This window comes from Dermacentor silvarum, chromosome 7 (genome assembly GCF_013339745.2).
Source record: "Dermacentor silvarum isolate Dsil-2018 chromosome 7, BIME_Dsil_1.4, whole genome shotgun sequence".
Lineage (NCBI taxonomy): Eukaryota > Metazoa > Arthropoda > Arachnida > Ixodida > Ixodidae > Dermacentor > Dermacentor silvarum.
Window position 1 is genome coordinate 19,140,124 of NC_051160.1, and position 12,694 is coordinate 19,152,817.

General features: G+C 46.2%; 2 protein-coding genes across 2 annotated transcripts in view; both read right to left on the minus strand.

Annotated features, from left to right (window-relative positions):
• The window catches only part of LOC119457650 (gem-associated protein 6), a 166,611-nt gene that overhangs the window by 88,662 nt on the left and 65,255 nt on the right, over nt 1-12,694 (minus strand). The gene's annotated exons all lie outside the window — the stretch shown is intronic.
• LOC119458645 (CLK4-associating serine/arginine rich protein) overlaps nt 1-12,694 on the minus strand; it is a 41,475-nt gene that overhangs the window by 13,790 nt on the left and 14,991 nt on the right. Inside the window, exons 10-13 of the mRNA XM_049670933.1 lie at nt 12,312-12,692; nt 8,786-8,866; nt 5,754-5,906; nt 2,800-3,135 (exon numbers count right to left, since the gene is read on the minus strand). Coding sequence (XP_049526890.1) covers nt 2,800-3,135; nt 5,754-5,906; nt 8,786-8,866; nt 12,312-12,692 — 951 coding nt within the window. The remainder of the gene's footprint in view (nt 1-2,799; nt 3,136-5,753; nt 5,907-8,785; nt 8,867-12,311; nt 12,693-12,694) is intronic.

The following is a 12,694-nucleotide window of genomic DNA, read 5'->3' on the forward strand; positions in this document are numbered from 1 at the left end:
TTTTACCCGTGTTCAGAAAGTGCTTCGTGCCCCTTTAAAACATATACCAATGTGTTTCTCCATAACCACATTGCTTCGTGCCCCTTTAAAACATATACCAATGTGTTTCTCCATAACCACATTAAACAGAGAGCAGCAATTAGGTCACGCAACTGCACCTAACTCCTTCATACCAACAGGTGAAATCATTTCAAATACTAGTCCTTAAAGGTTTGAATCATCTTCAGTTGACAGGCAAGCATCAGGATATATATATAAAACAGACAGGTGACAATGCCCCCTTCGATTACTAGGAGCAGCTCTCTGTTACGTTAAAGACTGCAGCAACAGATGTCTAAGGCTAGCTCACTATCGCCTGCTTGAAAAATTTGTAATTGGAGGAACCCAACAAATTTTATGAGCTGCTTCTACAGACAGAAGTGCTGAAACTGCAAAAATGCACTGAAATGACCAAAACCCCTTCTTGCTGGTCGATTGCCCACCGACCAGCAAGACACTTTGCAAAAACTCCGGCACAAAAAAATTCTGTTGGTCTGCAGTATCATCAGAACCAAGTCTTGACAGTGCGAGAAAACTCCGGGTAAAACTGCAAACATGGAGTACACAATTTTTTTTCTCGTTATTTCCTTTTTAATTTTTAATTTGTGACTACAAAAAGGCGCCTAGGGTTCTTCAAGCGGCAACACTGACAGCAGCATCACAATGCAAAAATTTCGTGTACTTTGTGCGGCAAACGTGACGTCAATGAGTGGCACTATGATCACTGGTTGAAAATGTCATGTGCAGTTTACGTTTGCACGATATTGCAAAGTACTGAGAAAAAAAAAAAAGATATGGCATTTTTACTACGCCCATTTCAAGTATCGCCTGATTATCACACAGCCACGGGTGAGAGGTTGCAACATCGGAACGAAGCTTCAACACGCTGGGCACATGGCACCCCAACAGCAGCCTCACGACAGCTCTTGTAAACAAAAAATTAACGCCATAGCCTCCGAGATCAGACCGCACGGATCATGGAAGGCATGGGCACACCATCAACAGGCTTAGTAGGCTTGGCAACCATGGTGCGCCAACTTCCTTTACACAACATTGATGTTCTGCAGCTATACTAAGCTCCGCCCCTACGACATCATGCAAGAGTGCAATGTGGCAACCAGAGCCACAAAAATTCGAGTTAAGGATTATCCTCATTTCGCTTGTATTTTGAAAATTCTGCAACTCATAACTTGGGTTTGCGAGCATTAATTATCATAATCTCTTTTACATGCTAAAAAAAGGCCTAAAGCAATAACGGTGGCATTAAACAAGTGTTGCAGGGCTTCTTTAAAGCACACGGCATAAAAAGGCCAAGTGCCATGCCGAGCAAGGCAGATGAGAGAGAAAGATCATCTTTTAAAATTATTTCTTGTCTATGACAAAAATTGCCGGTTTCACTCGTAGAGCAAGCATTAACAGTGATAGCAAAGTAATTAGCACTGCACTCCAGCTCTTTGGACAGTGTTCTAACAACATGTGCAGTAAGGAAAACTCAGCGTGAGCATATTGTTAGAACGCCGTACAAGGAGCTCTAGTTCAATGTTAAACCTTGACAATGCTTCACACATCACATGCAGTGTAATTAGGAAAGCTGATATCAGCACTGCAGGCGTCGCACCTTAACGATACTCGAGATGAGACAGACTGAAAACTGTTGGCATTTGTCAGCACTGATTGAAAAGCCCGTTCCGTTCATACCAGTCCGTGCACATGACAATGATCACGTTGACAGCAGAATGCAGAACACTGCCCCATCTCTGCTGCAGAGCAGATTGAACGGCAATGACATCCACTGCGCTGCGTCATTTTTGCGGCCAAAAGCATTGTGCACTGCTCGAGTCTCTGAAGATCTAACGCGCTTATTAAACAAGGAACCAGCAATCTCGCCGTCCTTGCTGTCGTGCACACAGCAGATCAAACTACCTCTAGTGCTCGCCATGCAAGCATGCACATGAGCCATTGATACCATGACAGCACGGCAACGACACGAACACACCTCAACTGTTTCTATATAATTGCTAAGCAATAAGAAGTGTTAATCTTTCGGAATTATACATTTTCTTTTGCCTAAAGAATGTGCTGAATTTGCAAGCATTTGGTTGCACCACCTCATTATGCAATTTGCAACATATCAGAAGGAGTGCCTTTATTTTTTATACATTAAGTATTGTTCTTGCACACTTCTTTTCCGACAAGCAAAACATTTTTTCTGCTCATCTGCAGTCACCTTAACCACAAAATGACTCAGAAATGTATACATTTTTCATGAATAATTGTAGTAAGCATTGTTGATTTTGCGCCTTTTCTTGCAAGCGTAAACCATTAAAACGTCATACAGTGCGCCGTCAGCTCAACAAAGAACTCTTCATCAATTATTCAAGAGAGCTTGAGAGCAATGCAGAACAAAGTCTGTATTTTGAAATTTTACTTAACCCCCTAAGGAACATTTTCACCACCACTGTCAAAACAAAATGGCAGCCGGAAACTGAACAAAGTCATTCAGAAATACTTAGCAAAAACACGTCATAACAACAATATCAATCATGCTTTTTTATAAATAAATCTGCAATGGTCCAGCTCAATGTCTGGTGCGATTGGCAGGGAATGACCCTAATCTCAAGAAAGAGCAAAGCGCCACAGTTTTGTACACCAAGACCAGCAGAACAATGAAGATTCTTTTCGGACAGGCCCAAATCTTGCCTTTTTGCCACCGTTGTGCCAAGCTGTGCCAAGCTTTGTTAAATGTGAAAGCAAGCTCACCTCACCGCGTCCGCCGACGGCCAGTTGCGGCGAGTGCCGTTGGCGGCACCCGCCGAGCCCTGCTGACCCCTCGACGCCTCGCTGCTGGTGCTGTTGCTGCGCGACCGGTTCTTCTTGTTTTCCTCGTTGTCGCTGCTGCTCAGCGACTTTGACCGCGACCGCGACAGGCTGTGACGGTAGTACGACTTTCGGGGTGGGCTCGGCAGCTTGCGTGGGGCAGAGGGTGGTGACGATCGTGACCGTGACCGCGACCTCCGCTCCCGATCGTGACCCTTGGGCGACCTCGGAGATGAAGTGGAACGCTTGCGGCCGTGCCCCCAGTGCCTGGACCGCGACCTGCATTGTCGAGAGGTTTAGACCCATAGTTTAGAAAAGTTGACTTCCATTAATTTGACCTTGACAAGACCGATGGAATTGACCAAATTATCCAGCGGGTCGAATTATTGAAGACACAGAAAAAAACGTTCAAACACATTACAACTTTGTCCAATAGTATTTATCCATTTACCTAGGTTGGATAACCAGTGGACCATTAGAGTTACAGAATGGATACCAAGAGAAGGGAAGCACAGTCAAGGACGGCAGAAAACTAGGTGGGGTGATGAAGTTAGGAAATTTGCAGGCGCAAGTTGGAATAAGGTAGCGCAAGACAAGAGTAATTGAAGATTTATGTCCTGCAGTGGACATAAATATAGGCTGATGATGATGATTTATCCATTTTAAAGCATCCCAACGTTAACACACACCCAGTTTTATGTGTTCGCAGCAGAAAAACAATGTGCACAAAGATCTAATGCGCATGCGACCTTATAATGAAAAAAAAAAATAGTATGCCTCCGATTCTGGCAATCGGGAATGACATGACTACTGTTTAGCACTGTCTACAGGCGACAACACATTCCCCTCCTTTAGGTCCAGTTGCTTGACTGCATTTCTTAACCCGCTCCACAACAATCGTAAACAGGATAGTGGCCAATGCCTCGGCTAACCACTTCGCTAGTTGTTCCTGTGATACATTCAAGTCTCTGGAGCATGGGTTCTCAAAGTGGGTTCCGCGGAACCTACGGGTTCCGCAGGCCCCTGCTCGGGGTTCCGCGAGCCACTGATAAATTTTCCCTGGTCCCGCTGTCGACAAGTGTCTAAAATGGCGAACATGAGGTGCGCTTGATCCAAAGAACCTCCATTACACATGCCCAAGTTACGGTGCCCGAGTGTCAAAAAGCACATCACAGTGCGTAACAGCAACGCGCGAACTGCGCAATAAATACGGAAGCAGCTTGTAGCCACCCAACCTCTGAGAATGGGCAGCGCGCCTAAGCTTTCGCACTTGAATCTCGGAGGCCGTAACTTACCACCACGCGCCTTTCTCCTATTTGTAGATAGGGTAGGTGCCGATAGCGTGCGCACTGACCTATACGTTGGAGGGAAAATTTAAAAAAAAAAAATGCGGAGCACCGCAAATGCGCGCCGCAGAAGAGCAAGAACGGCGTAGCGTCCAACCGAAACGAAGCGGCGCAGTCCGCATCGCCGTGGTTCTCAGCTTGCACCGTGGTCCGCAGCGGCAATCGTACGCGGCACGTAACTGACAGCAACGCCGAAGCGCTTCGTGCCTAATTGTGCCTTTAAAGCCTCTATTCTTGCATTTATCGCCACGCGTAACACCGCGTTCGCGGCTAGACGCGTGCCTCCATAAGTGCGTAGTCGCGATCTCTGATCGCGTCGATAACCACCGCAGTTTCGTCCGCAGTGGTTGCGGCAAATAGTTTCCTTATCACTCGAAGCTCGCGTCGGCTGCGTGCCTTCACAACTGCGTAGTCGCCTCCCATGGCAGCGTCGATAGCGACCGCAGTTTCGTCCGCACTTCTTGCAGCGAAAGGTAGCTTTGTTTTGACTTGGTGCGTCTGTCAGCCGCCTGCCTTCTGAACCGCAAGGTCGCCGTCCATGATCGCGTCGATAGCGGCCGCGGTTTCGTCGACAGCGGTTGCGGCAAGCAGTAGTTTTGCTTTTACTCAGTGCAAAGCTGTCGAAGATAAAAAGCACCAGCTACATCGCGATGGACGGACAATTTGTTGGCGAGCAGCTGAGTGGCGAAAAAATAATCGGGATGTGCGCCCGTTGGTGCAAAGCGCGTCTCAGATGAAAACGCGCGCCGCGAAGGATGTCGCGAGGCCTTCGCCGCTGCTAGCGCTAATCAGTCATGAGATGAAGAGAATTTCAGCTTCCGCACTGGTCTTGTGCTAAATAGAAACAATATTTGACGATTCATTTAGTAAATAAAAGCGTGTTGACGTAGTGCAGCATTTGTTTGTTTTCTTGATACCCTCGATAATTCGGTGAAATCGGGGGGGGGGGGGGGGGGGTTCCTTGGCACTTTATGGAGCTTAGCAGGGTTCCCTGGGATGAACGTACCTGAGAACCCCTGCTCTGGAGTGTTGAAAACACATGATGCAACTCTGCTGTCACTAGCTTAGCATGTAAACTAGCTCATCTTTAGAATGAGCTTTTGTAATAAAAGCCTGAAAGCGGCACACTTTCGTTGTCGTTTTCGTACACGAAAATTTGTTCTGCCACCATCTTTTGCGCTTTTGGCTTCTGAAAATTGTCATTTTCAGCAGGAGATAATGCCTATTTGACAAACTGTCCCCTAAACACCAACAAGATAGATGCTGCAACCACTGTAATCGGTCACCATTTTTCATGCATGCTCACCAGTCAAGTTTGAATTATATGGCGAGGGAAAATTTCTTGATCCAAATAATGAAAGCTTTGGCCCAAAGAAATCTATGGACGCCGCCCGGGACCCTGGTGAGGATCTAACATACTAAAAAATATCTCCTGGAATTAACCCAAGTGGACACAATTAACACAATCTGATGGACCTATTTGCATACTTTTTCAAGAGTAACAATAAAATCAGTGCATCCTATCAGAAGAACAATGGCAAATTCTCAAACCTTGAACGACTGCGCGAGGAAGTCCAACGACCTCGATGACGCGGCGAGCTCAGTCGCGGCGACCGGGACCGCCGCTTGGAACCCCGCCGGGAACGGTACGATGCGCGACCTCGGCTACGGCTTCTGCGGCGAACTCTGCCACCAGACGATGACCTACAAAGGAATAACGAGGATACCAGATAAAGAGCAGCAAACTCAGGACAGCTCGTTTCGTTTCACTGACCTCAAAAGTAATGAATAGGCGCATTATTACATTACATTTGAGAGTACCTTATAAATAAAAATAATGAGTGCAGAGGGCTCCCAAGAAACGCTATAAGTGTGTCCGTGAAAGTCAAAAGGTAGAACAGTTTCCAAGACCAGCAAATGTTTTATAACTAGAAAACTTGTACAAGGTGTACAAAGAAAATATCAAGTTCCACTTTTTCCATCCGTGAGCAAAACAAAGAAAGTTATAAAAAAAAAATGTCGTACCATTTCTAAGTCTGACATGCACTTCCTGAATAACAGTGGATCGCTAATACAGTCGAAACCATTTATAACAATACAGTCGACTTCCGTTAATTTGACCTTGATGGGACCAATGTAACTGATCAAATTAGCTGGTGGGTCGAATTAAACAAGATGCAGAAAAAAAACCATAACACACCAATTTATTTGGCAGTATTTGCCCGAGTCTAACTTGCCCCCGAATCAAATTTACGCCCACTTTCTAAGAGTGCAAAGTACATAAAACTAATGTAGAAATGACATTCAAGCTCCTCAACAAAGTATAAATCTAATGCGCACCCAATTTTTAGGAAGGAAAAAGGTATGTATTGCACATTGGCGATCGGTATCCTAAAGTAAGCTTCACCGTAGCATATTCGTGTTACGCGGTAAAGCATACGAACGCCACAAAGGCAATTTTAGTTTTATATTCGATTGCACAGGGCAGACAATTTTCATTAAAAAAGAAAAGCTGGCCATTAGGATTGAGTAAACACCGTAACCAGACATTGTGAACTATGGTTATTGCTTGGAAATATTACTAGGACAGGCCAAAAATAGGTGCTTTCGACGAGAGACGATATGTGTTCAAAGGATTCACTATCCCCTACGCTCCGCCAAGACAGACACTGCCACTAAAGGGGAAGGCCAATTTTAGGATTGAACAAACAAAACTTTAGGCCCATAGAAATGCATGGGCGCCGAGTTGGGGCCCATAAAAAATGTGAGGGCTCTAGCTGGAACCTTCGGTTGCAGGAGCCTGTGGTGTCGCCAAAAATTTTCAAGGGGGCGGGGGCGCACTTGACCAAGGGCGAGGAGGAAGAGGGAGGGTGGCCTAAACAAGGCACATACTAACACCGAAACTTCGAGAAAACTTCAAAAGGGGGGGGGCACATGCTTGCGTTAACCAAAAAATTTAATTAACCAAGAGTCAAATTAACAGGTGTCTACACTATTTGAGGTGCAGAAGAAAAATGATAAAATTTATATGAAAATCGACAGCATATTCGAAAATACAGTAAAAGCTCGATGATACGATCACGGCTAATACGAATTTCCGGATGATACGAATTTTTCTGTGGTCCCGGCCGAGCCCCATTACTTTGCAACGTGCTAGAGAACGGTTGTTACGAATCGATTTTCAGCCTGCGTCGGTTGATACGAATAAACGCCGCCCCACCGACGGCCGCGAAAGAGAACCGCGCGCAGTCACGCGCTTTCTCTCCTTCTCTTTTGGTGCGGAGGCGCGGCGCCGGACAGCGCGGACTCCGCGACTGGGCGCGAAGAGTTTGAAGCGGTGGCGCTTCAAGAAATAAATGCTTTTTACGTACTACATGTGCCTGAGTGAGTTCACCTCTGACTCTTTAATTTAGCTACAGTCGAATCTCGTTAATTCGAACACGCTTATTTCGAACATACCGCGCACTGACAATGCTCTTAGCAGCGCGCCAAATCACGCGGCGGCGCCTCCGACCGGCATTGCTCCGACACCGCCATAGAGCAAAAGCTCAGGAGAGACCCCTCAATGCCGCGCGCTAAGGAACGGGGGGAAAAAATAAAAAAAGAACCCGCGGCGGAAATTTCACCCTCTCTCAAATTGCAAGGTCGCCGTTTCTGCATCGCGCCGGAACAAGCGTGTACGTGCCGACTAGAGTGTTCTAGACAACCGTATTCTAGCACACACTAGTCCCGACGTCTCAGCCACGCGGATAAAATGGCAGTGAACCCTTCTCCTCTATTTTCTAGTCACATGTTGACCTTGCACGCTGCAGCAGCGCAGAGGGAAGCAGCGGCGGAGGCACAGTCGGGCCAACGAAACTGCCACGCCCGTAAACGCTCGCTTCCCGATAACGGCAGAAAACGAAACTTCAGGGGGCGGCTAAAATAAGCTGGCGCCAGCACGGCGGCGGGCGCGCACAGAGATGTGCGCACGGAGTCGAAGGTGAGAGAGCTACGAGGGAGTTGAGAGGGAGGGCGAGGGGAGCCACCGAAGCGTCGGAGTTGACGCCGCCAAATCCGCTTCCCTGCCGCCCTCCTCCCTCACCTTCGACGGTCTCCGCGCGCACCCGTGTGCCGGCGCCGCCCGCTCGCTCCCTGAAGCTTCGTTTTCTGTCGTTATCGGGAAGCGACCGTTAGTCGGCGTGGGCAGTTTCGTGGCCCGCGCTTGCTATGCGCTTGCGCGCCGCAATATTTCACGACTCGCACCGTTCGTGCATCGTGCTATGGGGCACGAATACTTCAAAAATACGTCCTTTTAATTCGAACAAATTTTCGGGCCCCTTCGAGTTCGAATTATCGAGATTCGACAGTAGTTTTAATTGTGTTTCAATGATACGAATTTCGGCTAATACGAATATTTTTCGTGACCCCGTGAGATTCGTATCATCGAGCTTTTACTGTACCAGAAAAAAGCTCTACTAGGGTGACCACTTTTATTAAAGCTGTATTAAACCTGTACTAAACAAAATGCTTTCTGGAGTAGCATGTCCCCTAAACTTGACTTCAAAACTTCGCAATCATCGCTCCATAAACTCGCAACATACCTAGAACTTGAGGAACGCCTTCTGGACGACAGCCTTCCTCGGCTCGAACCGTGAGATGAGCCACCACGACGATCCCTGGACCTGCAATATCATTAACATACTTGCCCACCCGTGAAATTTTAGGGGTGTGCAAATACTCCATTATCTGATTTCGGATCAAATAGTGAACGTTCGAATAATTCAATTCGCAAATTCAGGATAGCACCGTTCTGTCGTTCCACTGCGGGTAACACTATCAGCCATGGGGGCAGAGTGGACACAAAAGCCTGGCTGGATTCGCTTTGTACCACTGATGTGAAGATATTGTCGACATGGCATGAAACAGCATCTTGCATCGGCACACCCACATCGCGCGCCCCTCTATCGTTTTACTTCCACCCTCTGTCGCGCACCGCAGCTTTTGTACGTGGCACAAAGTTGGAGGTGGCCAAGACGCTGGAATTTTTTTTCTTTTACTGGATTTCACTTTCTTTTCGGCGCAGACACCCAGTGGCCAGATTTAACCCTTTAGCTGCCAACCCCGAGCTGTACTCGTCACACGAGTTTATACCAATATCGCCAACGAGTCACTCTCATCTGGCCCGATTTTCCGCTCCTTCCGCCGCCAAAGACGTATCACAGTCATCAATTGCTTTGCTTGCAATTTTCAACCCTAGATGACGGTAGTTGTCTATGAAAAACCGCATTTCGTGCCTTTCGCGCGTGTTTTAAGCCTGGTAACAGTCATTTGATAATGGCACTTTGCAAGAAGAACAACGCTATTTACTGTACTGCTCCAAGAAGCACCTCTTTTTCTTAGAGCATCACCGCCAACGGCAGTGACGACATGAAATTTGTGTCCGACAGTGACTCGGACGTTGTCTTTACCCTGGATATTGCTTCAGATGACAAGAGCGACGGCGATGACGACGGCGGTGACGAACTGAGCAGTGCAAGCGTGTGGCAGCGCATGAACACCGATAACCATTCTCTTCAGTGACCGGAATCTTGCTGCAGCCCACTGACGAGAATGACATTCTCAGCTGGTTTCACGGATTTTTTCACTGGGGAATCAGTGACCTAATTGTCACAAAGACAACCCATTATGCGGTAGCGTACTTTGCTGCTCGGTGTGCCAATTCTAAATAGAAATTAATTATGTAACATACATTTTCAGAATCAGAATTGCATGGAAAAAATTATGACTACTTTAAAAAGAGTTGCCGAGTTTGGTACGTTTTTCGGAAGTTAAATTGGCGGTTAAAGGGTTAAGGGGAGATCTGAGTCTTCGACCAAATATTTTTTATATATTTGTTCTTCGAGGTATAGTGTAGCAACTTGTACATATACATAATGTTCACTGGTTATTTCAAATACGAGGTCCATTTATGTTTACCTTTATCTCCCTTGGTTTTAATTCTATGCAAGCATCCTTTAATTATTTTCTGCTAAGATTTACAAAATATCAGTTTGTTAGATTTTGCTAAATAGGGTATCAATGACTTTTGTATGATTCAAGTTGTGAGGTCTTAAAGTTGAAGCACGAAAGAGTTTTTCTGGTGCTTAACTTTGCAGTCTTGCAACCTTAAGTCTTGTAACTCTTGTTCTAGCTAAGGCAGAGCAATAAGGTTGGTCTAATTGCATTCCTTGAATCATACAGAAGCCATTGATACCCTCTTTAGCGAAATCTAAGGAACAGATATTTTGCAAATCTTTGCAGCATTATTTAGAGGAAGCTCACATAAAATTATAACCAGAAGAGATAAGCAAAAATGGACTGCATATTTAAAATAAGCAGATAACATTACATATATTTTACAGATATTTTAACATGGAACGCACACAAAGGTTCAGGGTGGAGCAGCCTGTCCTTGTTACATTTGAGTATTGTTAAAACTGATAATGCTATAAGTTGGTTCGACTGTTGACCCCTCTACTTTTTTTTTCATGCAACCCAGTTATAACAATTATCGGTTATAACAATGAGATTTTCTTGGCATTTGAATATATGTACAGGTGGGTTCGACTGTATGCATCATGTAATTCAATTTAACAATCCTACTTTTGCATCGCAAAATATAGCGTGATTATTACGTGGAAGGGGTAGCAGATCCGAACCTATTTATCATCGAGCAAGAGTAGTGACATGTTTCTGTGACCAGTGGCCGCCACACACATTTGCGTTTGCGAGCAAAACATCGTACGTGACATACTAGTGGAATACTTGGAATACAAAACAATGCGAAAGACGGAACACCAGTAACAGAAAGACAATGACTCAGCGCTGTCTGTTTCCAAGTATGTCATACCAACTCGGCCAGAATCGACTTTTGCAGCATACTAGTGGCACAAAGAAGCAAAATAGGTACAGTTAAACCTGGATATAACGAAATTGACAAATTCCCGCAAAACTTCGTTATAATGAGGATTTCGTTATATGCAGGTTCGGCACAAAAATTTGGAGATTTACTCCCAATACACTAAAGTTGCGATGAACAAAAAAGTCCCAGTTTCGACCGAAAGGTGAAGCATCAATTGCGACAGCAAATTAGCAGACAGCTATACGAAGTAAGGATAGTAGTTTTATCGGCCGTATAAACTTGTAAACATTCGCTGTTTTAATAAATTGGTAGACTAATGCCAGCACATGGTCGAAGCTACGGGAGCTAGGCTCTAAGTGCGTAGGAGGTGGCCATATTGAAATGCCGATGGCAATACGGTAGCGCAAATTTAGGGTCGTTCTCGATTCTAACGTGCAGGCAATTTTTGGACCAGTTTTCGCGCGTTTAAAAAAAAAAGCATTTTTTTTTTCTTCGGCAACATCAACTGAAAAAGGAGAGTGCCGGCTTGGCGGGCTAGGCCAGCTGCAGCAAGCGGCAGGATCAGGTTTTAATGAAGGGAGGGGGAAAGGTCACGCCCGCAGCGGCAAGATCACCGGGTCGAGGGATGCAGGCCCGCCTCGTGCACGCTCACAAGCACGCACACGTGCGCTCGCTCTCGCCTCGCAGTCGCCGTGAATTCGAGCGCGCCAAGCGCGACATTCCGTCGCGGCAGAGAATATGCTTCCGGTTGCTGCTCGCGCAAAAATGACAAAATTTGGGGCGAAATCTCTAGGCTGTCGGTGGGGAAAATTCGTTATTTCGAGGGGGTCTTCCACTGCCACTTCGTTACGTAGAGGTCTCAAATACATCTGCTTCTATGGAGTAACGGCGGGAAATAGAAAAACTTCGTTATATCCAGGAATTCGTTATATGGATGTTCGTTATAAGCAGGTTTAACTGTAATACGTGATTTGATGTAACCTTGCATCCACTAGTTTCAGTTGCAAATTATGAAGTGGTTATTCAGCAGAAATCACTGGAAGCACAGAAAGAAATGAAAAATGCACTGCAAAACGCACTACGTAAGATTTTGACGAGCGCACTACTTGCGTGGCTTCCGCAACATTGCCTATTAAGTACACAACGAAATACAGCCCCTCATGATAGTCCACTCCGTAAATGCCTTAGCAACCGAACCAAGTCAAGCACAGCCAGACCTTCCTAACCTCGAACGGTCTCGTGACCTTCGCCTGGAGAAGCTGCCACTTCCACGACTGCCATCGCCCCTGGAGGACGCCGCAGCAGCCCTGCTTCCCGACGACGAGGCTCCACCGCCGGCACCGGCTGCCGAAGGTCCGCCGCCTTTAGCATGGCCCTTCTTGGCGGCACCATCGTCGTCGTCGGACCCCTCATCACCAAAACTAGTGATGAAAGTGATCTCACCCATGTTCTGGGGAGATCTAGATCGCGACCGGGAACTTGATTGGGCTCTGAGGATATCGAAAGAAAAGAAAAATACTGTTGGCAATGTGAAGTGACTTAGTAAAACAGATATTATGCAGAATCCAGAAGCCATCAAGATCACTTGCAGTGAAACGTTCACTTGACT